The 26,291-nt window shown below is 40.9% G+C and overlaps 1 protein-coding gene across 5 annotated transcripts in view; it reads left to right on the top strand.

Annotated features, from left to right (window-relative positions):
- LOC127583988 (spectrin beta chain, non-erythrocytic 1-like) overlaps nt 1-26,291 on the top strand; it is a 234,936-nt gene that overhangs the window by 53,603 nt on the left and 155,042 nt on the right. For 4 of the 5 annotated variants that reach the window (XM_052040667.1, XM_052040506.1, XM_052040588.1 and 1 more), the window contains exon 2: nt 24,230-24,426. In XM_052040667.1, the coding sequence (XP_051896627.1) occupies nt 24,276-24,426 (151 nt within the window). In that variant the 5' untranslated portion in view covers nt 24,230-24,275. Of the gene's footprint in view, nt 1-19,214; nt 19,245-24,229; nt 24,427-26,291 lie in introns of those variants that run through there. The other variant, XM_052040739.1, reaches the window with a different exon arrangement.

The following is a 26,291-nucleotide window of genomic DNA, read 5'->3' as shown; positions in this document are numbered from 1 at the left end:
CATTAGAGTCACCATGTTCCCCACCAACATCATGGGGAGGTCATCATTGACCAGAAGCCGAATGCAGCAGCCACATAAATAGTGTGGCTACAAGGGCAGGTTGGAGACTGTGTCTTCTGTGTCAAGTGACTTGCCTTCTGACACTCCAAAGCCTTTGCACTATCAACAAGGCACAAATCAGGTGCATAATGGAATACTCTCCATTTGCCTGGATAAGTGCAGATCCGAAAATACTTAAGAAGCTCAACACCAACCTGCTTGAATGGTCTTCAGGAACCACCCAAAACATTATTCCCTCTACCGTAGGCACACAGTGGCTGCAGTACAAAATACATTACGGCTACTCACCAAGGCTACTGTGACAGCACCTCCCAAATCTCTAAACTCTCCACCAGTATGAACATCATCACCTACAGGCATAACATTTTGACTTGGAAATGTATCTCCATTCCTTCATCATCACTGGGTTTAAATTCTGAAACACTCCACCCAACTGCACTGTTGGAGCTCCTTCGCTTGAAGGATAATTGCAGTTCAAGTCAATGGCTCACCACCACCTTCTCAAGGGCAATTAGGAAAATAAATGCTAGTCCCACCAGCATTGCCTAGATCCCAATAAATGAATAAGAGTTCAGAAAACAAGTTCTTGTGGTTTTATTGATTTAGAATTGAAGAATTCCTGTACCTTCAGGGCCCACCTCGAAAGAAAAATGCACTGGAGTCATGTCAATTTTAGGTTTAATGCTGTTGACTTGTTATTGCATATAAGCACTCTGTCCTAGTTTCACTTCTGTTTTTTTACCAGAAAGTTGCTTATGTCTCTGATGGATGTGTACTTACAACTCAAAGTGTATTATTTTATATTTTTGAAAATGATTAACTTCTGAGTAATATTTTGGTTCTTTCAATTTGCTGCAACTTGTAGTATAAATGATCTCCCTGCACCACTGATTCTCATTATCCATCTCCTACTTTAATCATTATTCCTCAGAATATTATAAGTTCAATCAGCATTTTGCAGTACAGAATTCAAAATTCAAGTTTGGCATTGCCGAACAGTTATTTCCTCATTTAACTTGCCTTTTTCTATCTTCACACAGATAATTTACCTTCACTACAAGCCTTGATCCTTTATGTAGTCTTCATTAAAAAGAATGTTGTTCACTGATAATCAATGCATCTTTCAAAGTACAGAAGTTGATATGTTTTGGGTAATTTTTAACTTGTTGGAGAGCTTAGCTCCGTGTTTTAGAATCCACCTGTTTTACCTCTGATTTCATTAGATAAAATCAAGAAGTCTGTCGACTCTGCCAAGTTACCAACCAGGTAACAAGGTTCTGAATTATTTTTCAAATCATTCATTTCTGTTTGGTATGATATTAGAATTTCACAGAAATATAACGTCACTGTGGCTGAGGAAGGTCATTTGAGGAAGGTCATTTGAGGAAGGTCATTTAAGGAAGGTCATTTGAGGAAGGTCATTTTAGTTCAGGAGTTTGACAGACTCCAACTCAAAAGAAAAATGCACTGGAGTCATGTCCATTCTCTGACCATCACCATGCACTGTTCTATTTTTAAATAATTCTATCACTTTCCTTCACTAATTGTGGATTCCTTCACTAACTTGACTCTTTGATTTCTCTAGAATGCAAAGAGCATCCTGATATCAGTCATAAATTTTCCTTTCATTAGTTTGTCTCCACCTTCCATTGGAACATTCTTTCATTTTAATTAGGTACTCCTTTCAGCATCGAGATTTTATATTAGGCTTTCTACCTTGCAATCATCTCTCAATTACTTCCCACTGAGGCTGAGAAGTTCACAATTTTGCTGAAGTAACATCAAAGATGAGGCACTGAATTGTTTACTTGTGTGGCATTGTGCTTTCCAGGGACCAATCCTTAACAATGTGTGAGTGAAATCGCCCATTGTTACCATCGTCACTATTTTCATATTGCATTTTCTTTTTTAATTTCAAAAATAAACTTTATTCATAATAAAAATATATACACAAAGGAACAAACAGTGCAAAAACAAAACCTTAGCGTTCATGGTTGTTACATTCAGTAGTGTAAACTTTAAAGAGAAAAACACACCATTGCCACTTACGTGGCTCCCTGAGGTGATACCCCTTTCAATGTTCGAGGGGCTTCCCCACCCAACTCTGCCCCTCCGTGTGCAGTAGTGGAAGGAGCCCACACTGTGGTCCTTCTCCACAGAGCCTTAACATTGGCTGCACCGAGCTTCAGTGCATCCCTCAGCACGTACTCCTGCAGCCTGGACTGTGCCAGTCAGCAGCATTCTGTTATGGACATCTCACTGTGCTGGAAGCCCAAGTTTCGGACAGACCAAAAGGCATCCTTCACCAAGTTGATGACCTTCCAGCAGTGCTTCATGTCTGTTTCGGTGTGTGTCCCCGGGAACAGCCCAGAGATCAGAGAGTCCTCTGTCACGCAGCTGCTGGGGATGAACCGGGACACAGACCCTTGCGTCCTTCTCCACACCCTCTTAGCAAATCCACAGTCTGCAAAGAGGTGGATGACCGTTTCTTTCCCACCACAGCCGTCCCGAGGGCAATGTACATTGGGGGTGATATGTCGTCTGCAGAGGAAAGCTCTGACTGGGAGGGCACCTCTCAACACTAGCCAAACAAGGTCTTGGTGCTTGTTGGTCAGATCTGGCGATGAGGCATTCTGCCATATGGTTTGGACCGTTTGCCCTGGTAAAAAACCCACAGAATCCATCGTGTCCCTGTCCCACAGTATCTGAAGTACATTTCGCGCTGACCACTGTCTGCTGGACTTGTGGTCAAAGGTGTTTACCTGGAAGAACTCTTCCACAAAGGACAGGTAGTGCAGCAACGTCCAGCTGACTGGGGTGTTATGCAGTAGAGGGGCCAGGCCTATCTTCCGCAACACCAGAGACAGGTAGAACCTCAGCTCATAGTGACACTTGGTGCCCATGTACTTTGGATCCACACACTGACTGATAGAGCCACACACGAAGGTGGTCATCAGGTTGAGGGCAACATTGGGTACACTTTTGCCCCATTCTCAGGGGACTTGTGCAGCATTTAGCATTTTCATATTCTTTATAGAGCAAACTAAGTTTCTACTTCTACAGGTTGTGACATTGTTACTATGTTAACTCTGTCCTTAAACCACTTTAAATGATGAACTAGTAACAAGGTTATTTTATTGGTTAACTTTCAACCTCCATTCATTTCCACATTGCCCCGGCACACAGGCTAGTATCCTCTCTGTTCCTATTGTACTCTCTTGTCTGTATTTTGCATTCTTTAACATAATGGAGAAAATTATTTTAATTCACCAATGATGTATCTTTCGCATGTCTTTTGTATCTTTAAGGTTTTTCCCAGCAGTAGCACAGCAGTGTTTAATTTGTAAACACTTCTCCATTAAAGTGATTAGGGGATTTCACTGAGATTAACTTTTTAAAAAAGTTTAATCTGTTGCATTATAAAAATTAAATAATACTAACCTAAATAGTAATAATAAACTAGATTCAACAATGTTGATGAAAGTATTACTTGATTGTCATAAAAAGCCTGGTTTCCTCATATTGTGCCTCTTGTGAATATAGAACATGGAACAGTACAGCACTGCACGGGCCATTTGGCCCAAGATGTTATGCCAATCTTGATGCCAATTTATACTAAATATCGTCCTGTGTATCATCCATATCCCTCCATTCCTTTCATATTCATGTGTCTATCTGGAAGCCTCTTAGACTCCACTAAACTGCCTGATTCCATTACTACCCCTGGTAACCTATTCCTGGCAACTAACACTCTTTCCCCACCCCCCCCCCCCCCCCCCCCCCCCATGGACCTGGACCCCAAGATCCCTCTGTACCTAAATGCTAGTAAGGGGTCTACTATTAACTGTATAGTTTCTCCTTTCATTTAACCTCCCAAAGTGCAACACCTCACACTTGCCCAGATTAAACTCCATCTGCCACTTCTCTGCCCATATCTGTAACTGATCTATATCCTGCTGTATTTTTTTTGATGGTCCTTTACACTGTCCACAACTGCACCAATCTTGGTGTCATTCGCAAACTTGGTAATCCACCCATCTATGTTTTCATCCAAGTCATTGATATATATCACAAACAACAGAGGTCCCAGAACTGGTCACGGACCTCCAGCCAGAATAACAGCCTTCCACCCCTACTCTCTGCATTCTATGGGGAACCAGTTTTGAATCCAAACTTGCAATTCACCCTGGATTCCCATGCATCTTTATCTTCTGAATCAACCTACCATGAGGGACCTTATCAATTGCTTTACTAAAGTCCATGCAGACTAAAGTCCACTGCCTTACCCTCATTAGGATCCTTTGTAACCTCCTCAAAAAAAAACTCCATGAAGTTCGTAAGGCATGACCTGCCCTGCACAAAGCCAAACTGATTGTACCTAAACAGGCCATGCCTTTCCAAATGCGCATAAATCTTATCTCTCAGTGTCCTCTTCAGTAGCTTCCCTACCACTGACGTGAGGCTGACTGGCCTATAATTTCCTGGATTATCCCTATTTCCTTTCTTGAACAAAGGCACAACATCTGCTACTCTCCAGTCCTCCAGGACCTTGTCTGTTGCTCGTGAGGACACAAAGATCTTTGTCAAAGCCCCAGAAATCTCCTCACTTGCTTCTTTCAATATTCTGGCCCTGGGGACTTATCCACCTTAATGCTTTTCAGAAGACCCAGCACTACCTCCTCCTTAATCTCAAAATGCCCCAGCACATTCGTATGCCCCACTCTGCCTTTGCTCTCCTCCAAATCCTTCTCCTCAGTAAATACTGACACAGAGTACTTATTTGGTACCTCAGCCATTTGCTCTGACTCCAAGCACTAATTTCCTCCTACCATCTCCTTACTTATCCTCTTTTTCTTAATGCAAGTATGAAGTACCTTGGATTTTCCTTGACCCTGCTTGCCAAGGACATTTCATGGCCCCTTTTGGCCTTCCTAGTCACCTGCTTGAGCACTCTCCTGCTATCTTTATATTCTACAAGGGCAGTCTGATTTTTAATGTCCTAAACCTTGTTTATGCTTCCTTTTTCTTCCTGACTAAATTTAGGACCTCTTAGGTCATCCAAGGTTTCCTTACCTTAGCCTGCTTGTCCTTGCTCCTTACCAGAACATGCCAATCCTGATCTATGAGCAGCTGGTCTTTAAACAACTCCTACATGTCAAACGTGGACTTGTCCGACAGCAACTGCTCTCAATCAATGCCCCTTAGCTCCTGTCTTATCCTGTCATAATTTGTCCTTCCCCCAATTTAGTACCTTGCTGCATGATTCTATTTTATCCTATCCACTTGGACTCTCCACATACTGTTTCAAGAACCCCTCTTGGATGCACTGAAGAATTTCCACCCCATCTAAGCCTCATGTATTAAGGAAGTTCCAATCAATACAGGGGAAGTTAAAGTCCCCCATTATGACAATCCTGTTGTCTCTGCACCTTTCCATAGTCTGTCTACTTATCTGTTTCTCCACCTCTCGGTGGCTATTGGGGGACCAGTAGTATAATCCCATCTATGTAATTGCACCTTTCTTATTTCTGAGCTCCACCCAAATTGTTTCACTGCCCTCCAGTGTGTCATCTCTGAGAACTGCTGTGACATTCTCCCTTATCGGAAGAGCAACCCCTCCCCCTCTTTTACCCCCCTCTCTATCACGTTTAAAACAATGAAACCCAGGAATGTTGAGCTGCCAGTCCTGTCCCTCACACAACTGGGTCTCTGTAATGGCAACAACATCATAATTCCATGTACTGATCCAGGCTCTAAGTTCATCCTCCTTATCCACAGTACTCCTCGTGTTGAAATAAACACATTTCAGGCCATCAGTCCCACTGTGTTTATTCGTCTGTCCCTTGTTGTCCTTCCCTTCAGTCTTACTTGTCGTACCATCTTTCTTATCCTCAACCCTACCACCTGTTGCCCTGCTGCTGTGGTTCCCATCCCCCTGCCACTCTAGTTTGAACCCTCCCGAGTAACACTGGCAAACCTCCCAGTGAGGATATTGGTTCCCTCTGTTGGATTAGGGTCCAGGTTGTTGTTTTTAATGTGTTTTTCCTTGTAGTTTTAGCTTTCTTTACACTTATATGTTTGTATAATCACTGTCTGTAGATATTTAGTAACTTGTAGTATACTTGGTTCTATATTTCTGGAGTTTCTTTGTCTGCAAAGCTGAAGTGTGAGTCATAGGTGAATCACAGGTTTCTTATCTGGGAGCAGTCCAACCAGTTTTGCAGTATAAAAGAGGAGCATGTGCTCACGTTCCTTTGTTACTGTTACAGGTTGTAGTCCAGTTACTCCTTGATATTGTTACTGTTACACTGCTGGCTGGTACATGTTGACCCCATCTGACCTGTTCTATGACTAACACCAAATACAACAGCTGTAACCATAAGATTTGTGCCTCATTCTTGACTTCCAAAGAACCTTCTGGACAACATCATCTCCAGATCCAACACCTCCTTGTGCTAGTCTTTGTGCATCTCCAGGCCTTTGTCAATGTTGTTCATTACAATCTGTTCTTAGAGACGGCCATGCAAGATATAATAAAAAATAAAACTCAGCAGACTGACCTGGTATTGAGTGAGCACTGGATTTGGACATGACAAAAGTACATCCGGCCCAATCATTTGTACAAATTCACCCTCAAGAGCATCTCAGAATCTCTGCCTAAATTGGGCGAGCTGTCCTCCAGACCAATCAAGCAACAACCAACAAGATCATACTTAGAACTGTACCTTTTAGACAGTGTACCAGACTCCTCTATCAGCATTCCTGGGTGTATCTTGCCTTACAGGCAAGACACACTTACCAAAGTTGATGATATGTTGGATACACCTGGACGGGAGTGACACTGGGTTTCCTCAATTGGTATTGGACTCTATGAAGTTGTTTGTATCATCAGGTCACATCCAAGGATTATGAGCTGCTACCATGTCTCATTAAAACTCTCTATCTCTACCAGCTGGAAGAAAAGACAACTAGTACCCAGGAACAACTCTACCTGCAAATTCCCACCAAAGTAACAAACTTCTTATCATTGACATCTGGTAACAGAATGTTGCCGGCAAGGCCATATTTACTGCTCATCCCTAATTGCCCTTGAGAAGGTAGTGGTGAGCCACCTTACAGTTAAACAGCATAGAAACAGGCCCTTCGGCCCACTGTGCCTGTGCTGCCACCAGTTACCTATCTTTGCAATACCATTTTCCAGCACTTGGCTTGTAGCCTTCTGTACCACAACACCACAACTGTTCATCGATATATTTAAATGTTTCCAGAATACCTGCATCCATACTCAGGCAGTGACTTCCAGATTTCAATCACCATCTGGGTGAAAACAATTCTTCCTCAAATCCCCTCTAAATCATCCCTTACCTTAAACCGTGCTTTTGGGTCAGGAATTCCAGGATTTGGGTAATGAAGGACCGGTGTAATATTACAAATCGGGATAGTGAGTGATTTCGAGGACAACCTTGGGAGCGATTTTAGGTTTGGGAAATGAGTACATAGGTGAGTAACTGCAATGTAATTTGCAGATAGTATGCGCCTTCCTTCTTGGAAATGTATCTTCATTCCTTTATTGCTGCTGGTTTAGCATCCTGGAAGTACCCCCAAAGCAGTGTTGTGAGGATTCCTTCAGCACTTGATCTTTTTGCTGCAGAAAGCAGCTCATCACTTCCTCTTGATCCCAATTATAGATGGCCAACAATGGCTGACTTTTCCAGCAACACCAAAAATGAATACGTCTCTGCCCAATTCTTGTAGGTTTCCTTCTACTTTCTCAACCAACTGTAACTTAACACAAACTAGCACTAAACCATTAGTATCAGCATGACACCAAGAAAAAAAACAAGTGGTCTATCATGCAGAAAGCCTGACATGATTTGAGGTGGATTGTAGGGTCAGATTTTAAACACATACAGTTTTTTATATACCTGTGGCTTATGATTTCTTGGAAACATTACCAGCACTGGTTGGTCTGTTATCTGCCTGCTGCCTTTTCTCTCTATTCCCATGGTAGCCCTATTCCCATGATAGCTTCTCAAGTGTACTTATTTATGGAACGGTGGAATGTAGCAGGAGCAGTCAGCAGAACCAGAGAGGATTATTTTGTATGCTTTGATAACAGAATGACATTTCTACTTCATGGTTGGAATATTAGTTCTCCTTTTCTATCCATGGTATTTGAAAGGAGACTGAAAACTATTATGGTTCTAGTGGCTGCAAAATTAAAATAAAGTATATATCGAAATATCACATTGCTTCTGGTATTTCCAGTCATACAGTGATAAATGCTCCACATTGTCCTCCACTGCTTTGACATATTAAAGGAGTTTGTAAAGGTTGACAAAAGTACTTCCTTCATGTTCAGAGAAGAACAGAAGTCTTTCTGCTGTTGTCAGTCAACATTTGTACTGATGCATAGTAACCCAGAAACTGAAATAGCAGCATCATCATATTAAATAGCACTTGATCAATTACATGGCATAAAGGAATCCACGTCATCTTAATGCTAGTATTAAAGATCATAAATCTCTGACTTTAAAAGAAAGTGACACAAGTTGAGTAATGGAAACTGTATGTAGAGTTTTGACATGTGCACAGACTCACAATCCTTTTATAGTAAATTATTTTTCAGAATTTGTCCCAAATATCTCACTTCAATTCACTTAAACAGCTGACTATCTTAATATATTCCAAGTTGAAATTGTTTAAGTAGTAACTTCAAAATTAACTTCATACTATTGAATTAATTTCTGATATATGACTTTTTGAACAGTTCTTTTGGGAGCATTCTTCTGAATAAGAAGTTGAAGAGATTCTGAATTGCCTCACTTTGCATCTCTTGGCACCCTATCTTTGTTTGCCCATACATTTATCCTTTCCAGGTTTTCCTCTCTATAGCTGGAGACATTCAGATCATGTGACATCATGCACCATCCTAAATCAGCACAGATTGGAGCTGAACCTGTTCTTCTCTGCTTTTATCAAATCTTGTGATTAATCTTCTGACTGAAGTGTCAGAAACATTTATTTATTTTTAATTGAAGTTCTTTCATTGAACCTAATGAAATGGATGTTGTGGCCATTGTGTAAAGGATTTTACCAAAGGATTATTAGACTCATTCCAACAGAGCATTCGATCTTTTGGAGTAAAGAATTAACACCAGTTTGTTTAATCACAATGTATGAACAGGTCCATTGCTGAGAAGGAAAACAGCAGCTGAACATGGTTCTTCACTTCGCAGCTAAAAGCTCTCCGTTCTCAACACCAACTTACTAAACAAACAAATCCTCTATTGACAGCCATCCCAGCGACTCAACTTCTCCTTGCACTTAAAATGAAGTTTAGTTAATAATTAACATGTTACTATTTTAGTCCATTGTCTAAAACAGATTTTCGTTCATTCCCAGGTTTTATGCTGACAGTGCAGATAGACTGTAACCTTTTCTGTGTGTGAACTAACCCAAGTAGGTTAATTCTTGCTTTGTGAAATTTTTGAGGCACATATTAATACATTAATGTAAATCCATGATTTTAATCTGACTGAAAAAATACATTAATCTCCTATAATAAAATAAGTGAAACCAAATTGGATGACCTTTAAAAATGGAACAGATGGACTGCTCTGGAACAACGGGTATGTGAGCTGAACATGCCTGCCTTTTTCTCTTTAATCTCGGTTCCAAGCCACCTGTCCTCACAATATTTGATTCAGTCTATTGCTGTCTAGAGCCCCTTTATCCTATTTATTTGATTGATCTTTCCTGGTAACATTCTGCAAATGTGAGTTTTTTTGAAAGAGGATTTTACTTGGGTGTGTTCTTTTTTTACCTGTGACACTGGCATTTGAATCTTTTAAGGTCTTGAACAATTACATGTTTCATGTTTCCTTACAACGTAGTTGAATTTCAGCAAGTTTATGGCAGCTCTTGGGATAATCCCATTAATCCCATACCCCCACATTTTTCAATAACCTATCTCTTTTACATGCTTGTCAATTCACCCTGATTCTCCTGCTGTTCAACCACACTAGAGTGGCCAATTTATCTGCCTTTCAGCACATCTATGAGACATGGAGAAAACTGCATAGGAAAACTGTAAAGAGAAAGTTCAAACTCCACATGGAGAGCAATGGAGGTCAGGATTGAGCTAGGGTCACTGGAACTGTAAAGTAGCAATGTTACCTGCTGCACCACTGTGCCATCCATTGATTTTCCTTGTATCAACTTGGTCAATCTACTTTCATTATGTTAGGCAATGCAGAAATGTGTATTTGTGTGCTTCTGGAGAGCATCTGTGTGCATTCCTAGCACGATCAGGCAAATATATGCACTCATGATTCTCAAGTTCGACATTCCTAAAATGCTATTCCATTCATAATCACTGCAGTGCTATCCGATTCATAATTATTGTGCTGCTGCCCTATTAATCATTGTGTTGCTACCCTGTTTGCAATCACTGCACTGCTAAACCGTTCACTATCACTGCACTGCTATTACATTTATAAATCGTGCACTATTAAACTTTTCATAATCATTGTACTGCCATCTCATTCATTATCAGTGGACAGCTAACCCAGAGGTAATCTACACTCTGCTGTCACAGTTGTAATCAGTGCATTATTAATCCATTCACAATCACCACACTGCTAACCCAGTTATAATCGCCACACTGCTATCCTATTCATAATTACAGTGCTGCTAGCCAGTTGTAATTACCACACTGCTAACCCATTCAGAATCACTGTCCAGCTATTGCATAGAGATTTTTTTTTGTTTTATTGTACACTGTCATAGCATTTGTAGTCATTACATTGTTATCCCATTAAGGACTATGGTGGTTTAGTCACTTTTATAAATGTGCTTAATAGTCACACTGTTTCAGTAATGGTAATTCTCCATTATGCAGTTGAAGTGGGTGGCAGTGCATCCAGAAAACACATGATTATTTGAAACAGCATACATTGCAGAAATATGGGAAGTCTGAAATCAAGGTAGCTGAGAGAATGAGGATAGTTCGGAAATTAGCATATCTATACCACAGGAAAACTGAGGCTGAACTGAGAAGCAAAACCAAAAATTATCATGGAAAGCAGAAGGGAGGAAATTAGGGAAAGGAGATCACTAAACAATGATTGAATTAAAGGAGATGTTCTGGTATGGAATTGTTATTTTTTAAAAATTTACTGCTCTAACTATTACTGGTAGTTATTAGGGTTGTCTTTAGACTACCATTCTTCTCCCAGTCACAGAGTCATACACAACAGAAACAGACCATTTAGCCCACCATGTCTATGCTGACCAACAAGTAGTTTCTGTACTTATCCCATTGGTTGTAGCCTACTATGCCTTGGGTATTCAATTGATTGTCCAGATGATTCTTGAATGTTGTGAGAGTGCCTCCATCCACCACCACCTCTGGCAGTGCATTCCAGATTGCTACCACCTCTAAGTGGAAAAAATTAATCACATCCCCTGTCAACCTCTAACTCCTCACCTATGCTCACTGGCCATAGACACTTCTGCCTGGGGGAAAATCTAGCCTTTCTAAGCCTCTCATAATTCTGTATACCTTTATTTGTTCTCACGTCCTTGAATGCTAATGTGATGACTCAGTACTGGTGTAAGAATTGAAAGATGTTGTTGGCATATTGGTGTCAATGTCCAATTAAATGATAGTTTTATTTCAGAACAGAGCAAATCAGACAATATAAATATTGCCTGATTGATAAGTTTGCATTATCGTTCATCCAAATGTGTTTTTTTTCTCTGCCTGTTTGATGCTAGATTATTTGAATCTCTTGGAGAAATACAACACAAAAGTGCTTCAACATTCAGAAATTAGCTCAGCGTTAAAACTTTCTTGGCAAATAATCATGGAAAATTATCCAGGGAACAATGTGAAAGGCTCTAAATAAAGCACTGCTCTTGAGTCCACCTGTGAAGGAGAGAAATGCTGATGGTGATTTGTTTCTGTTGCCGTCAGTTGTTCAATATGATGGGTACTTGCTCAGAAAATTGGCATCTTCTCTTCACCTCAGTTTGTGCTCCTACGTTTGGATCTGTGCACTACACCTTTAAAAGTAAATTAGAAAAAGATGTCCTTTTGCTTTTCTGTGTCTCAGTGTGAAAGGCAGCATGAGGCGATGGTATTAACTGGCACCACTGGTTGACTGCAGTCAGCAGAATATTCAGTGCAGTCTTTGATAAATGCCAGGGCCAAGCATCAGCATTTACTTGAGGATACATGCATTAATTTTGCACATCAAACAAGAAGTTTGATTTACTTCCCAACTGCCACTGTAGAGTAAATTTCATTTTATTAGTTTTTTTCTTTAAAAAAACGTAGCAGTGAGTGTGTTGGTTAATTCCAACCCTTACTGCATGCTTGGTTCACACTGTTAAAATGATGCATAATGATAAAAACATGTTAGCCCTAATTTTAACACCTTCCCCAATGGAAATAATACATGGGGGTGAGGGGGCTGAATAACATACTTGCCTCTTCTGTCACCCAACCCTACCAAGAGGCAGCAGGAGTGCTGGCTGCAGGTGTCTGAGTTCCTCATAGATATGCAAGTCAATGCCATTTTAACCACCTTAAGCCCAAACCAGAATGGCCTGGCTTGAAAATGTATGACCGGAAAGGCTAAAGGAAGCAAGATATGTTTTGTAAATTTGTGCCACATATGGTGCTGTGAACTCGGCAGGGATCGATAGCCAAGACCTCTCCTGCTGTGGGCCTTTCAATTTCAGAATCCATACCGTCTTCCTGACGACACCCATCATAGACAATCGCCGTCTTCATCTCAGTACAATGCTTGCATTTTACCATGTGTGGCAACCTCCTGTCATCAACAATCCCACTTCACAGATAGTGAGGTAAAATATCAACTAGGGGTGGAAAAGAGTCTTGTCTTCAAAACTGAAATGAAGCCCAGTTGTTAAATACTCTGTGGAAGCTGCAGGTTCGCCGAGGTACAAGTTTACTGCTCTTTCTCCAGTTTTGAATCAGCACTTGTGTTAAAATTGGGGCATTTGAGTTTTTTTGTGGAATAGTTCAGCACTGTAATGCACGAATTAACATCGAGCAACTGAGTTAACAGTGCAATCTTTGCAGAAAAATAATCATTTACATTTCATTTGGATCTTTGTTCAAAAATGAGTTTTGATTAATCAGGACAGGATGTTTTTAAAAAAATGATCCCTCTGTTTATGAAATAACTAGAAACCTTGACTGGAATATTCAGCAAATTCAATAATCCATTCAAAAATCATTTGAAGGCATTTGACATTTTGTCAGTGCATTTTCAAGTAGTCTGCTCAAAACGGTTAATTGGATGTACAAAGCTGGTGGGGTTGGAGGACAAGAGAGGTGGTGATACAAGGTAGGATGGTGCAATAGTAGGATGATCTGGTAGAGAAGACGGGTTTGTTCTCTGACACACACTAAGTAGGGATCAAAAAGTTTAAATGGCAAAATCATGCAGGCTTCTCCTACACTCTTTTTGGCAGCTGGTTACAGGCTGGAATTGCAAGGAGCTCAAAACAAACTTCCTCTTCAGCTTCTCATCCAAGAACTATGTGCTTTTCACAAGCTTCACAAAGATGAATGAACTGAAGAAGGGAAGCCCAGTAGGTCCAAAATAACAATGTGTAGCGGCTGCTACCGCGATGTGAAAGCAAGACACTAGTCGATGGGCTGCAGAACAAGAACTAATTTATTTTCCCGCCTTGCGCGGGCCTTTTAAGAGGAACGGTTCCCACCCACCAAAAATGGAAAATGACGTATGCGCTACGTCATCAAATTCCTCCCGCGCGCGGGTTCTTCCCGTCGCTCGGGGAAGACGAAAGCCCAGCGCCATCTTGGGCCTCGCCGCTCCGACGACACGCGACCCAACCGCCGAGCCGGTTCGCTTGCTCGGACGGTGAGTCGCTACAAATGAAACAATGGAAAATAATTTAACTATATAGTCTTTTTGTGTGTGTGTATGTGTTTGTGAATACAAATGTTGGCTTGACACACACACCTCACATGATTTCTGTACTTTATTTAATGATTGGTAGGATTACAGCAGACACACCATCTGTGCCTTGTGAGGTTTGATCTTCAAAATCTGTGCATCAATTTTCCATTGCACAAATACCCAGGATTGCAAGGTTTCTTGGTCGATGAAAAGTTCAGAGGTTCAAACTACTAAAGTAAACTTTAGGACTAATGTCTTCTTCCCAGGGAGAAAAATTAGGACTTGGAATTATTACGTATGCATGGAGCAACAACAACGGTGTGGTAGAATTAACGTCTTTATTGATTCATATTAATCAAAATACAGAAATTGAGCAACTTACAATTGTAGATCTATGAGAAGGTCGGCGGGGACCTAAAAGTGCGCGAGTCCCTGAAGTCCCGCGCCAAAAGTGAAGTTGCATGCGTCAGAGGGCGTTGTTGCTCTGCCAAGCGATCGTCCGGCCAGTGTGCGCATGCATTCTGCCACATTCGCGCCATTGATCCATTGGATGATCGGCCGACCAGCATGCGCACAGGTGGATGCACGCACGTTCGCCGCATTTGCCTTGTTCTCCGTACGGTTTGTCCGAACGGTTCATCCCTCCCCCCATAGGAGGGAATTGCAGGGGAAGAAAATAGGTTAGGTGAACATAGGGAAATATTGAGAAGATATTTCCACCACTATTCTGCCTGGAGTCCGTCGACACACCTTCATGGACTGTCGCAGGGAGGCGGCTTCTCTCCCTGATTAGCCGATGCCGAGGTCAGTGGGCTGTGAAGGTCCTTCTCTCTTGACGAAGCGTCCATCGGTTCATCTACTTGAAAGGTAGCTTCAACAGCAGGGGGTGCCTTTGTGGCTTTGCCGGGTCCTCCATCGGTTCACTGGCGTACGTGATCCAAATGTTGCCTGACAATTTGTCCACCTGGCAGTTCAAGTTCTGTAACTTGACTGTTACAATGTCAGACGACGGCCAGTTGCCAGTTTTCTTCGTGCGTGAGCTGAGTGTAGACCTTGTCATCGGCACCAAATTTCGCGGCCTAGTGTGGGTATCATAGTTCATGGCCTCTTGTTTGCTCCAAGTTTGCTCCCGGATGGCCGGCAGCAGGAGATCCAATCTGGTGCGTAATGTGTGTTTGTACAGTAATTTGGCAGGGGATGCACCTGTTAGTTTGTTTGGGGTGATTCAGTAATGGAAAAGGAAACGGCTTAATTTTGTCATCAAATCACCCTGTGTTTGTTTAGAAAGGCCTCGTTTCACCATGTGCACTGCTCGCTCAGCCAGGCCATTTGAAGCTGTGTGATATAGAGCCGTTGTCAGGGACCTCACACCATTCTTCTCTATAACTCCTTAAATTCTGCACTTGTGAAAGCCGGGCCATTGTCAGACACGATCATTTCTGGAATACCAAATGTAGCAAAGACCGACTGTATTTTTAGTCATAGTAGTTGTTGAAGAACACGATGTACAAGTAGGTAACGCCTCTATCCACTTCGAATGGTCATCAAAGTTGAGGACGGGTACAATTGGAGCTGCCCACTCTAAGTACTGCATTGGCTCAGTCACCTCCGCTCTCTGTAGGCAGTCTAGTTCTTCTTCTACTTTTGGGCCCACAGCATAGGGCACCAGGTGGGCCTTGTAAAACTTTGGCTGGCAGTTCTCCTTAAATTTGATATTAGCTACTGGACCGTGGTATTGAGCCGAAGCCTTGGCTTGGAATACACGCTGGTGGTTTCATAAGAGAGCATTCAATGCAAGGCTTCCCCTGATACAATTGATGTAGGATAGCCCTGATGGAATGTTTTTGATTCAGTTTCTGTCCAGCAAATTAGGCTGCTGTCCTCCCCTGACAACATGCACCAGTAAGTGGAACAGGTCTTCGTGGTGAACCACTTCTGCCGTGAATACGCCATGTACGTCGACACTGTCTCCGGTGTCACTGTGAAACACTGAGCTTGGAGGTTTCTAGTTCTGGAATCTGGCATAAAGATGATTCGCATACCAAGGTGACGGCTGACCCGGTATGCAGCTCAGATTTCACGGGCTGGTTGTCCACTGTGAATGTAACCAAGTGCGGAGGCTGGTTCTGGTTACCCAGTTCATGGGTTTGGAAGATGGTGTCTACTTCGCAGCGGCTGTCTCCTTGTGTAGAGTTGATGGTTGAATTCTGTCGTTTTCCCGCGACGCGTTGCTTTGTGAAAGACAGCTTCTCAAGGTGCCCTACCTTCTGACAGAACCGTCAGACAGTCTTTTGATGTTTGCAGTCGGATTACTGGACATGACTTTCACCACAGCGATGGCATCTCTGTGAAGGCTGATGTGACTTTGACTGGGATCTGCGGGTCGGCAATCGCTGGCAAATATTGACATTTTCAGAATGGGGCTCTCACTCCATTACTGCCTGAATAAGTGGTGCTGGGGTCGGTTGAATCTGTGTAAGGCCTCTCTTGACTGTCTCCCTGTGACAAGCTGTGGAGCATGCTTTGTCCCAGGACAGGTTGTGCTTTTCGGACAGGAGGTTCTCATGTGTCTTCTCATCATAGACTCTGATAATCAATGCTTGGATAAACATCGCTTCTTTGAATTTGTTCAGTTGGATGTCTTTGTACTTGCATTCCTGCACAGCCAGAGTTAATCTTGTGCTGAAATCATCTACGTTGTCATCGGGGATCTGCCGCAGCTGCGAGAACCTGAAGCGTGCTGTAAATACATTGTCCTGTGTCCCCCAAACGTCATGTGAAGCCTCAAACGCACTGGTCAATTCAGCTTTGTTCTGTAAGTGCAGAGCGACAAAGTATTATTGCCCGGATTCTCCCAAGTGCATGCGAAGCAGCTTGAGTTTGGTAGCTTCCTCCAGCTCCGTTGTTGGTGTTACAACTAGTAGAAGTTTGGTGTTGTCCTGGAAGGTTTTCTTCCATTGTAGCCAGGTTTCTGGTGTTGGATTTGCCGTAGTTGCGGCCCAGAATGGATTGGGTGCTTGAAGTAGAGAGGCCATTCTTCTTTTGATCCTCGTTGCCAGATGTTACGTATGCACGGAGCAAGAACAACAACTGTGTGGTAGAATAAACGTCTTTACTGATTCATAGTAATCAAAATACTGAGACTGAGCAACTTACAATTGCACGCGCATTCACCACATTTGCTGCGTTCTCTGTACAGTTCGTCCGTACGGTTCAGGAATAGGCTGCCAAAAGTGATGGAATAATTAAAAAAAACAAAAAGGAGGTGTTCTGGATGAAATATGACCGGGGGATGAATAACCTTCCTGAGTCATAAGTATTTTAGATTCTAGACACATCAATGCTTGTTTGTTCTTCAAAGCTTTGTCTTTCAATGCAAGCGGCTTTTTTTTAGATTGGCGCTGTCATTAGTTTCCCATAATATTCAGTAAATTTGTTGTCCATGGTTTCAGGACAACTTTTGAAAACTCATGGCATTTTTTTCCAACAATGAACACAATGATACGGTAATCCCGACTTGCAGAAGGAGCAATTCAGGGAGGGTGAATTTCCAGCACCTGCCGTCCTCCGGGGGGAATTTAAATCTTAACATGGAAATTTGAAAATTTATGGTTAAAATATTTGAAATGACAATCTGGCATCAAAAGAGTGAGCATTAAAGCAGTTAAGTTGTAAAAGCCTAATTGCCTCACTTTCGGGTGTTTGCATCGGAAACCTGCCATCCTTACCTGGTCTAGCCTTATTTTTACTCCAGTACCACAGCAGTTACCCTCTGAATTTTAATTGCCCTTTGAAGTGGCTTAGCAAGCCATTTAGTTGTATCAAATTGGTACAAACAAATAAAGTGAGACTGGCTGCTTGGTTAAACAAGAAAGAAGTCCAGTTGTAATTATGACTAATCCAACAAGTGTATCCAGAGTGTTGACCATGAGAATAAAATATGAAATCAAAAATCTGCAGCAATCGATGACAAAAACAGAAAGTTCTGTTGTCCCTTGTCCTGAAGTGATAACTCGGATTGTCTTTTCACAGCCTGATCTATCAAGGATAAATTTTTTGCCAGTTCCCATCAGATTTGATGAGACAAAGCCCTGAGTTGTTCAAGAAGTTGTTACCTTCATTTGAGTAATAATACCCCAGGATCCACTTCCCATTTTGTGTGTGTGAATAAAGGCTCTCACAGTTATCCTTAATGTAAAGGGGAGAGGTATATATTGAAAAACTATTGACTCTATTTATAGGTTAAGTATTAAGAACTCAAATCGCAATATTTTAGGCTTACGAAGTAATAGCTTTTCATTCATTTTGGAGAAGTGGAGGTGCTTTGCTGTTTTAAGGTAGATTTGTAGAATTGGTACCTAATGTTGTCTATTCCAATGCTACAAGCAGATGAACACGGAGTGAATTATTGCATAGTTTAAGGGTGATCAAGTGAATGAATGTTCCAATGTTGACTTTCCCTGTTTGACGTTCAAGGACTGGGATATTTAGCAGCTGTTGCTGACATGGCAGTAAGTGTGATATTTAAAGTCAGCAGGCAGGAATTCAGCAGCTGGTGTGACACCAGCGGTCTACCCCTAATTCCAGGACTGGAGGGAGTTGGTGCTATGTGGAAATCAGTCTTCTTTATATGTAGCTCTAACTGTGTTAGAGTGGCAGTCCTTTGGCAGCTGGTCACTTAAGATATTGTGCATTGGCAGTTAGTTCAATGATACTGTTATCGATGAACCACACCTTTAAGCCCTTTCTTAGAAATCCTGAACCACTTTACTCCTACTCACAGTAGTTCCAGAATGCATAATTATCAACGTACTCACAACAGTTGTTTGTCATGGGAGCAGTTTTATAACTTTACATTTTGTACTAAAAGGTAAAATACATAATTTATGACAGCTCCTTGGAGGCTTATTATTATTTTATGTCACAATAGTGCATTTATAAACCTTTGGAAGGGACATTTAATGTAAGAGTAGTTGCCTGACGTTATCCTTCGGGTAATTATCTTTTGCAGTCAGTACTTGCGATATACCAGACGTAATTGCTAAGCTTCCTAATATGTCCTGCCCCGTATTAAAAAAAATTACCAATGAAATTTTGTTTTAGGAATTCAAACCATCACATGTAGTTTGTACAGTTTGAATTTCTCCTTTTCAACGCTGGCAATAGGAATGTGTTTCAGTCCTGCTTTAACCCCAGAATTCCATTCATCACTACTTTTACAAGGTAGACATTACCGGTTTTTAATAAGAAAATACTTTTTAAAAATTTGTGCATTTTAAAGTTACAATAATATGTAAATCATTCCAAGTCGCAGGTCTATTTCAGAAATTAGAAGAATTCTAATTATTCTGCATCCTCCGAAGAATTCTTCTGCTACCCTTCAATTGAATAGTGCAATATGAGATTGTATATAGATATCCATGGCACTGCATTTTACAATTAAAAATTGTAGACATGGAGTCAGTTATGGTATAGAATTAACAGATGGTAGCAATCAATTCATCACTTACTATACCAATAGAGTATGAGACAACAACAAGCAAATACATAGTGCTGAGCTGCATGGCTAAATCAGTTTATTGAACAGTCAGAAGGTGCAATGAAAATTACAGTGGCTGGTTCAGGCTGCATGTGGAGTACAAGCCTCAGCAATCAGAGGCAATCAAGGCTCTGTGATGGTGGGGATAGAAGGAGGATGGGACATGGTGTTGGAGTATGCATTAAGCAGTGAGAGAGGCAAGGTCAAGGTGTGGTTGGGGGGAGTGTGGCAGCAATGAATAGAGTCTGCAGTGATTAGCTTGAAAGGCCACAGAGAGCTTACTCCTTCTCCTAGACCATAAGCTATGCTTAAAAGCAGTCATCGCTTCATCCAGCAGTTTCCTTCTCCATTTAGCTTCTGTTTCCTGAGCTTTGGGTAATGTGCTGAGCAAACACTTGATCTGATTTGTCTTTTCCATGACCAGACAGCTAATGCCGTTTGGCAAAATGTCGTGGTGCAGCCATTCAACAGGCACCAACATACAGCCTCGGTAATAGCAAAGAAGGCCCTATGTGTGTGGTCCTGCTCACGCATTTGGAGCTCAAAGCTGCAAAGGAGAAGAGACCGTCAGTCGTCTCCTGCTCCACTACTCCAGTGCATGGAAGGTGTGGAGAGAGATGCATTGCTCTGTGTTCCAGTTCATTCTCTGCAGCTTGACATGGCAGGATTCTGTGCTCTGTAGGTGGTTCCCAGGGATGCTGAATGAGAAAGACGTCAGTTGTGTCACGAACCAGCAACAAAAGAAACACACTGAGCATGATTCAGTGTTAAAAACTATTTTATTAATCACTACTTATGATAATATGTAAAATAAAAGTAAAAATGTTAGTATGTTAGAATTCAAAAATGTTAAACCTCGAACGTTAACCCCAAAACTAAACTCGTCGTGTGTGTATGGGTGGCAAAGTCCAAAACTCCCAGTTCCGGAATGGTTCTTAAAGTTCAGTTCCGCAAGCCATAAGGTGAAACATGAGCAAGGGCTTCTTCAACAACCACCGTTGTCTGAAGATAAGACATAGATGTAAGGAAACATAGAGAGAGTAAATACGAAATCCAAATGTTCCATGATGGAACCCAAACGACACTTCAGTGTTTACTCGGTAGTGACTTCCTCACCCCGAAAAGCATCCGAACCGTGGTCGTCCACACACAAATACCTGTTTCCTTCTACAGGTCAGCAACAAAGTGAACTCCACCGGATTACTTCCAACTTCCATACATGGATTTCTATGGCAAACACAGTTATTGTTTCTCATCCATCGATAGAGAAAACAAGCAGGCTGGTGTCTCTCTCCCTTCTCTCTCTCTCTCCTTCTTCTTCTGACTTCTTCAACAACGTCATTACGTCCTTTATCTTCTATTGACGTAAGCACGCCCCACACACATACACACACACTCTCTATCTTAAAGGGACTTTCACTGAGTCCGTAACAGTTGCCACTGGAAGACTGTCAACTCAGTGAAAGAGGCCCCTTGGTCTGGTCTGGTCTTCTAGCAGAAGGAACTGTCTATGACCAATAGCTATTATTTCATGCTCTCCCAGACACTGTTAGATGCACTCAAGATAAGCCTGACCCATACAGAGAATCTTTGGGGGAAAGCTACTTGTTAATGCAATGCCCACGAAGACTCCTTTGCACAAGTGGGATAGGATGTGCTGCTGGTTAGCCCATTGTTCTGTACAGAGTCAATGGTTAGATGCAGTGCATGTGTCAGTCAATTCTGACTTCTGCACCTTTTCATTGCAGATGAATGGAAAGGGCTGGAGGTCAGATGCAGGAACATTTCCACACTAATTCTTAAGTGATATGATTGGAAATGGCAGGCAATTGCCGAACAATGCCAAAATAATAATTGGGAAGAGACTTGCCCCTTATTTGCCTATTTGCTGTGGCTTTCAGATCTGCCTTAGGACTGCTAACGGAGTTATTTAAGAGTGAAGGTTTGGAAGTGACACCTTCTGTCATTCCACCTTTCTTCTACCCTGTTCACAAAGATTGCAGTGGGGCTGAAGTGAGACTTGCCTTTAGTGTAGGTTTATAACAATGTAACCACAAAATTATTCTTTCAATGTAAACAGCTTAACTGCCCAATCATACAAAAGTATGCCAGTTGTAGGTGAACTTTAATGATTAACTTTTAAACCAAGAAATTAAAACTCATCCTTGATTGGAACATAAAAATATTGTCAAGTTACATTCTGTGCTGGCAATTTTGATTTGTTTAGTGGAAACAAGATCGACTACTTGTACGTTTTTGTATTTCGAACTCTTTTCCCTCCCAACCTCCCTTTGCCTGTATCTAATTCAATCAACATTATTCCCTTTATAAAGAGGACACAGCCTGACTTGGCAGCTTTCACAATTCATCAGTGTTGATTGAACAAAATACATTTCTATTACTTGGAAAGTTTCTCCTGTACTCCCAGATAATCCAAGAAAACATTGCAGGTCATCTTTGCCTCACTGTGACAGTGAGATGAGATCATCAGTCAAACCCAGATAAAGTTGAGTGTTCAATTCTTTGTAAGTGTACATTTAAAACCATCTTTCATTTACCCTTTCATGTGGTGATGTCATATTTGGATATTTGGAATTTCCAAAACACACAAAAATCCAGTGTATAACTATGTTCACAGTAAGCATTTTGAATCATAGGTTTTTTTTCATTTCTTTATCCAAACTGTTTTGCTCATTCTTCTTTTAATTATCAGCTTAAATTGTGATGTGAATTACTAGAGCTATGGCAACTTTACATTGGAATGCAGCGAACCCATCAACAAAAGTAAATTTAGTGCCTTAAGACATCCCCAGTGTTCCTTTGCCATGGTTTCTGCACCCCTAATTCTCAAAGCTATTATTTCCTGTGATAGTGCCAGAGAAAAGTTTAGAAATGGTGTATGCAGAGAAAATATTAACTATTTTGCTTACATTCTTGACTTTTCTTTATTTTCTTTTCACTCTCTTTCAATTTCTGTTCAATATTTTTCTCCATGCCTGATCTGTTAGGCTCTCTCTTATTTCTCTTTGTGTTTTTCATTTGAACCCTCCCTTTACCTGCTGCAAGTTCTCTCTGCAATTCCCATGTTATTCTTCTTTCTCTTATTTCTGTGACTGAATTGCTGGGAATTCAGTTTCCAGACCTCCAAGAATGATATCCCGTCCTCATGCAGGCGGGGTCTTTGGATTATGAGCTACTCTGCTTGCCCAGCGTAGCTCTGAATGGGAGTTGTATTGATTCATACAAGGACCCAACTTCTCTCAGTGCTACAAGACATGATTACTCTGTATGTTTGAGCTCTGTGCCTTGCAACTGTCCTCTGAACGATCAACAGCAAGTTGTGCAATGTGGGCTGTGCACCTGTTTGCTTTGCTGTTTCTCTGTCAGTTGTTGCAGTCTTAAATTAAGTTCTTTCTAAACTAACAAGACTGAATTCAATGAATCATCTCCTGGAATAAGTGCTGAGCCCCTTTTATTTAAAGAAATTGGACCTCAGATGGAGAACTGGATAACATAATAGACAAAGCTTTGATTTAATATTTTTGACCAACAATAAAATTTTACTTCAGAGGTCTTTCCTGATTTTCTTTCCGGATTTTCTTTCCGATAGTTCCTCTGGGTGCACTCACTGCATTTTGAAGGAGTAGATGACTTTCTAAAAGTGCCACTGAAGAATTTCAACATGTGGTTGACTGAGTGGTTCTGCATTACAGCCTTTCAATTTCATCAAATGTGAATGTATCTTAATTCCCATACACTAACCTGGCAACTTCAACATCTTACATTTCAATGAAAGAAACATAAATTTGAACTAATAAGCTCAGAAAGAAATGATTACATTCTAGTCACCTTATGGAAGAACTTCAGTATTTCCTATTTTATTCTACACTATTGACATGTTAATTGCTGTGATTAGTTCTACTACAAAATGATAGCTGGAGTTTTTTAATGAAACGCTGCTACTGCCCCCTTCTTGAAAGGCATTTCCAGCATTTGAAGTACATCATCTGGCAATGTGTGTTAATGTAGTGGTCAGGTGATGGTCACATGCAGCCAGTACAGCAAAACCAGTGAGCTCATGTGATCAGCACAGCTGGTGTTACAGGCAGTCAGAATACATATGTGCCATGAGTTTATTTTGATGCACAAACGCAGATGAGTGAGTCATCCTAGCAACTACAATATATTGTTCGCAGCTGTGAATCAATTACTCTTGGTCAAGTCTTGAGCTTCAAAAGAATCCTCAGAAAATAAATTCCGAGACTAATTTATTTTATAAAACTTGGACAAACGTAGCAGTGAGAAAAGCTTTCGTTTACTTGCACGAATATACCTAACAATTAATAGCTTGTTGTATGTACCAGTTTATCCATTATATCTCTGTTGAACATTGTTGGTGCGATAGCTAGATGCTACTTCACAGCATATTTGAACATGCAAGACCTCCATCTACTGGACAGACTGTGTTGTGAAATATCCAGAGATGCTTGCACCATTCTTGCTGCATTATTATCACAGCAGCTGAATGTCTCCAGTGAAATGAAATGTATCATCTTTGCCCAAAGCTACCGAAAGTAGTAGTGATCAAAATGTAGCCCATAACCTGCTGGGAGATTTCTTTTCTCAAGAAGCCCTTCACTTGTGTTACAGTGGATTTTTTTTCTTACAGATAGGCCTTATGAGAAAGAGAGGAAAACGACAGCAAAACCAGCACAATGACATCGGCCACAGATTTTGATAATGTAGAGATTCAACAGCAGTATAGCCACGTCAATGCTCGCTGGGAACTCTCTGATGAAGGTGAACTCGATAATGACAACAGCTCGGCAAGATTGTTTGAGCGTTCCAGGATCAAAGCTCTTGCGGGTAAGGTGGCTCAACTCCAGTTTCTTTTCTGAGAATTTGTTTGGATATTGCTCAAGCTCTCAGCTATTTTGGTTTATGTTCCATATCTTTCAGGTATTTAAAATGATGTATATCTTTTTTCCAAATGGAGGTAATTTCTTTCAGTAATTAAGTAGCACTTAATAAAGAGAATTTCTTTCCTGAGAGAGAAAGAAAAAGATTTGCATTTATTATACTTTAGCATGTATACTTAAAGTTGTTTTAAATGACTAGCTTTTTGATAATTGTAGGGTAGTTGCAATTCGTTTCCAACAAGAAGTTTTGCAAACACCCAACCGGCATCATTTACAAAAGCAATTTTTAGGTGATGTCCGAAAGATATGTTTTTTATGGTGCTCGGGACTGAAAATAGCTGCACTGTTTCAGCTCTTGCACTGTTTCCATTTTCAGATGTAGATTGTTATAAAAATCAATCCGTTATGCCGTGTAAAAAGCCAGCACACTGAAAAGATCTAAAAAATAATGTCATTTTAATGCTCTCCACTCTATACATACAGAGAAAATTTGCATAATCTTGTGGCATTTAAGTCCATGTGCATATGGACCTTCATGTGGACCTGATTGTGATCTATTGCTTATACAGCTTGCTTTCTCATATTGCAGTCTCAGAATGTTTTTTTATAAAGGGGGGCTTTTGCCACAGCAAAATGTTTGTGTTGCTTGTGCATGGCAACTTGCATCTTGTATCCTAATTGTAAATGCAAGAAAAACAGAGTTGCACACTTGAAAGTTTTGATGATAATACTACACATTGACAGTTTTAATTTAAGGCTGTCATTTTTGAAAGACAAAATTAGCCATAGTGTTTCTGATCCAAGGTAACATATCCTCTTCTGAAAGACAGCAGCCAAGCAGTTGTCAAAATAAAATGTCCCATTGCAAATTGTCACTCATTGACCTCGGGACCCGTCATTTTGAGCTTTTGGCCTTGATTGGGGAGACTATTTTATGAGCAATGTTTTATGCAACCAGCTTGTATTTTAGTCAAAATTGTGATGGATTGAAATCAGTCAGTGAAAGTAAACTGCATTCTAAATGGTTAAATTTTTTGACAGTTTATACTTTTAGACTTTTTTTTAGTGGTAGGTTATTTCTGATTTTTCCATAATACAAACTTTCTTTGAAAACTCTCCAATACTTTCAATATATTGATGAAAGATTTAAGTCAAAGCAAACTTCAAAGGATTCACACTTATGATAAATTTGGTTGTCGTCTTATGTTACGGGTTTGGATATTTTACTATTTTGATACAGAGATAGGCAAAGTTCTGATACCTACCATGTATTATTCTGTATATTCCTTTAATTCTGTTCTTGCTTATTTGTGGGGTACATGTGTATTGGTGTCATTGAAATAGACACTCCACACAAAACTCCAGGCTGTGAGTTAATTTGCAGGCTATTTGACGTGCTTCAGATATCCCACCAATGTCCAGTCCTGTCCTCATCCAATGCTCGCACATGGACATGTGAAGGATTGCTGAGTCAAAAGCTATTGGAAGCAGCTTTCCTAGTGCAGGACAAAGACCACTAATGAGTCCGTGGAGTTCAAGCAAGCAAAGATTTTATTCGAGTATATCCACAAGATAAGTTCCTTGGGGTTAGTTTGTACAGATATGCTGCAAAGTTTATATCTTTGGGAGATCTTGGGGTGAGTGAGTTTTTTTCTTTGAATATGTCTCAATAAAATTTTTGCATGTTTGAACTCTTCAGACTCATGAATTGTCTTTGTCCCACAACATTTCCCCACATAAATTCAGGGCCATCAAGGCTATTTGTAGCTTTGCAGTTATAGTTCCAGTGGGTATCAAGTAACATCGTGATTA

The sequence above is a fragment of the Pristis pectinata genome, chromosome 1 (assembly GCF_009764475.1).
Source record: "Pristis pectinata isolate sPriPec2 chromosome 1, sPriPec2.1.pri, whole genome shotgun sequence".
NCBI classification, from domain to species: Eukaryota; Metazoa; Chordata; class Chondrichthyes; order Rhinopristiformes; family Pristidae; genus Pristis; species Pristis pectinata.
Note: the sequence above shows the minus strand (reverse complement) of the source record. Positions and strands in the feature narration are given on the sequence as shown.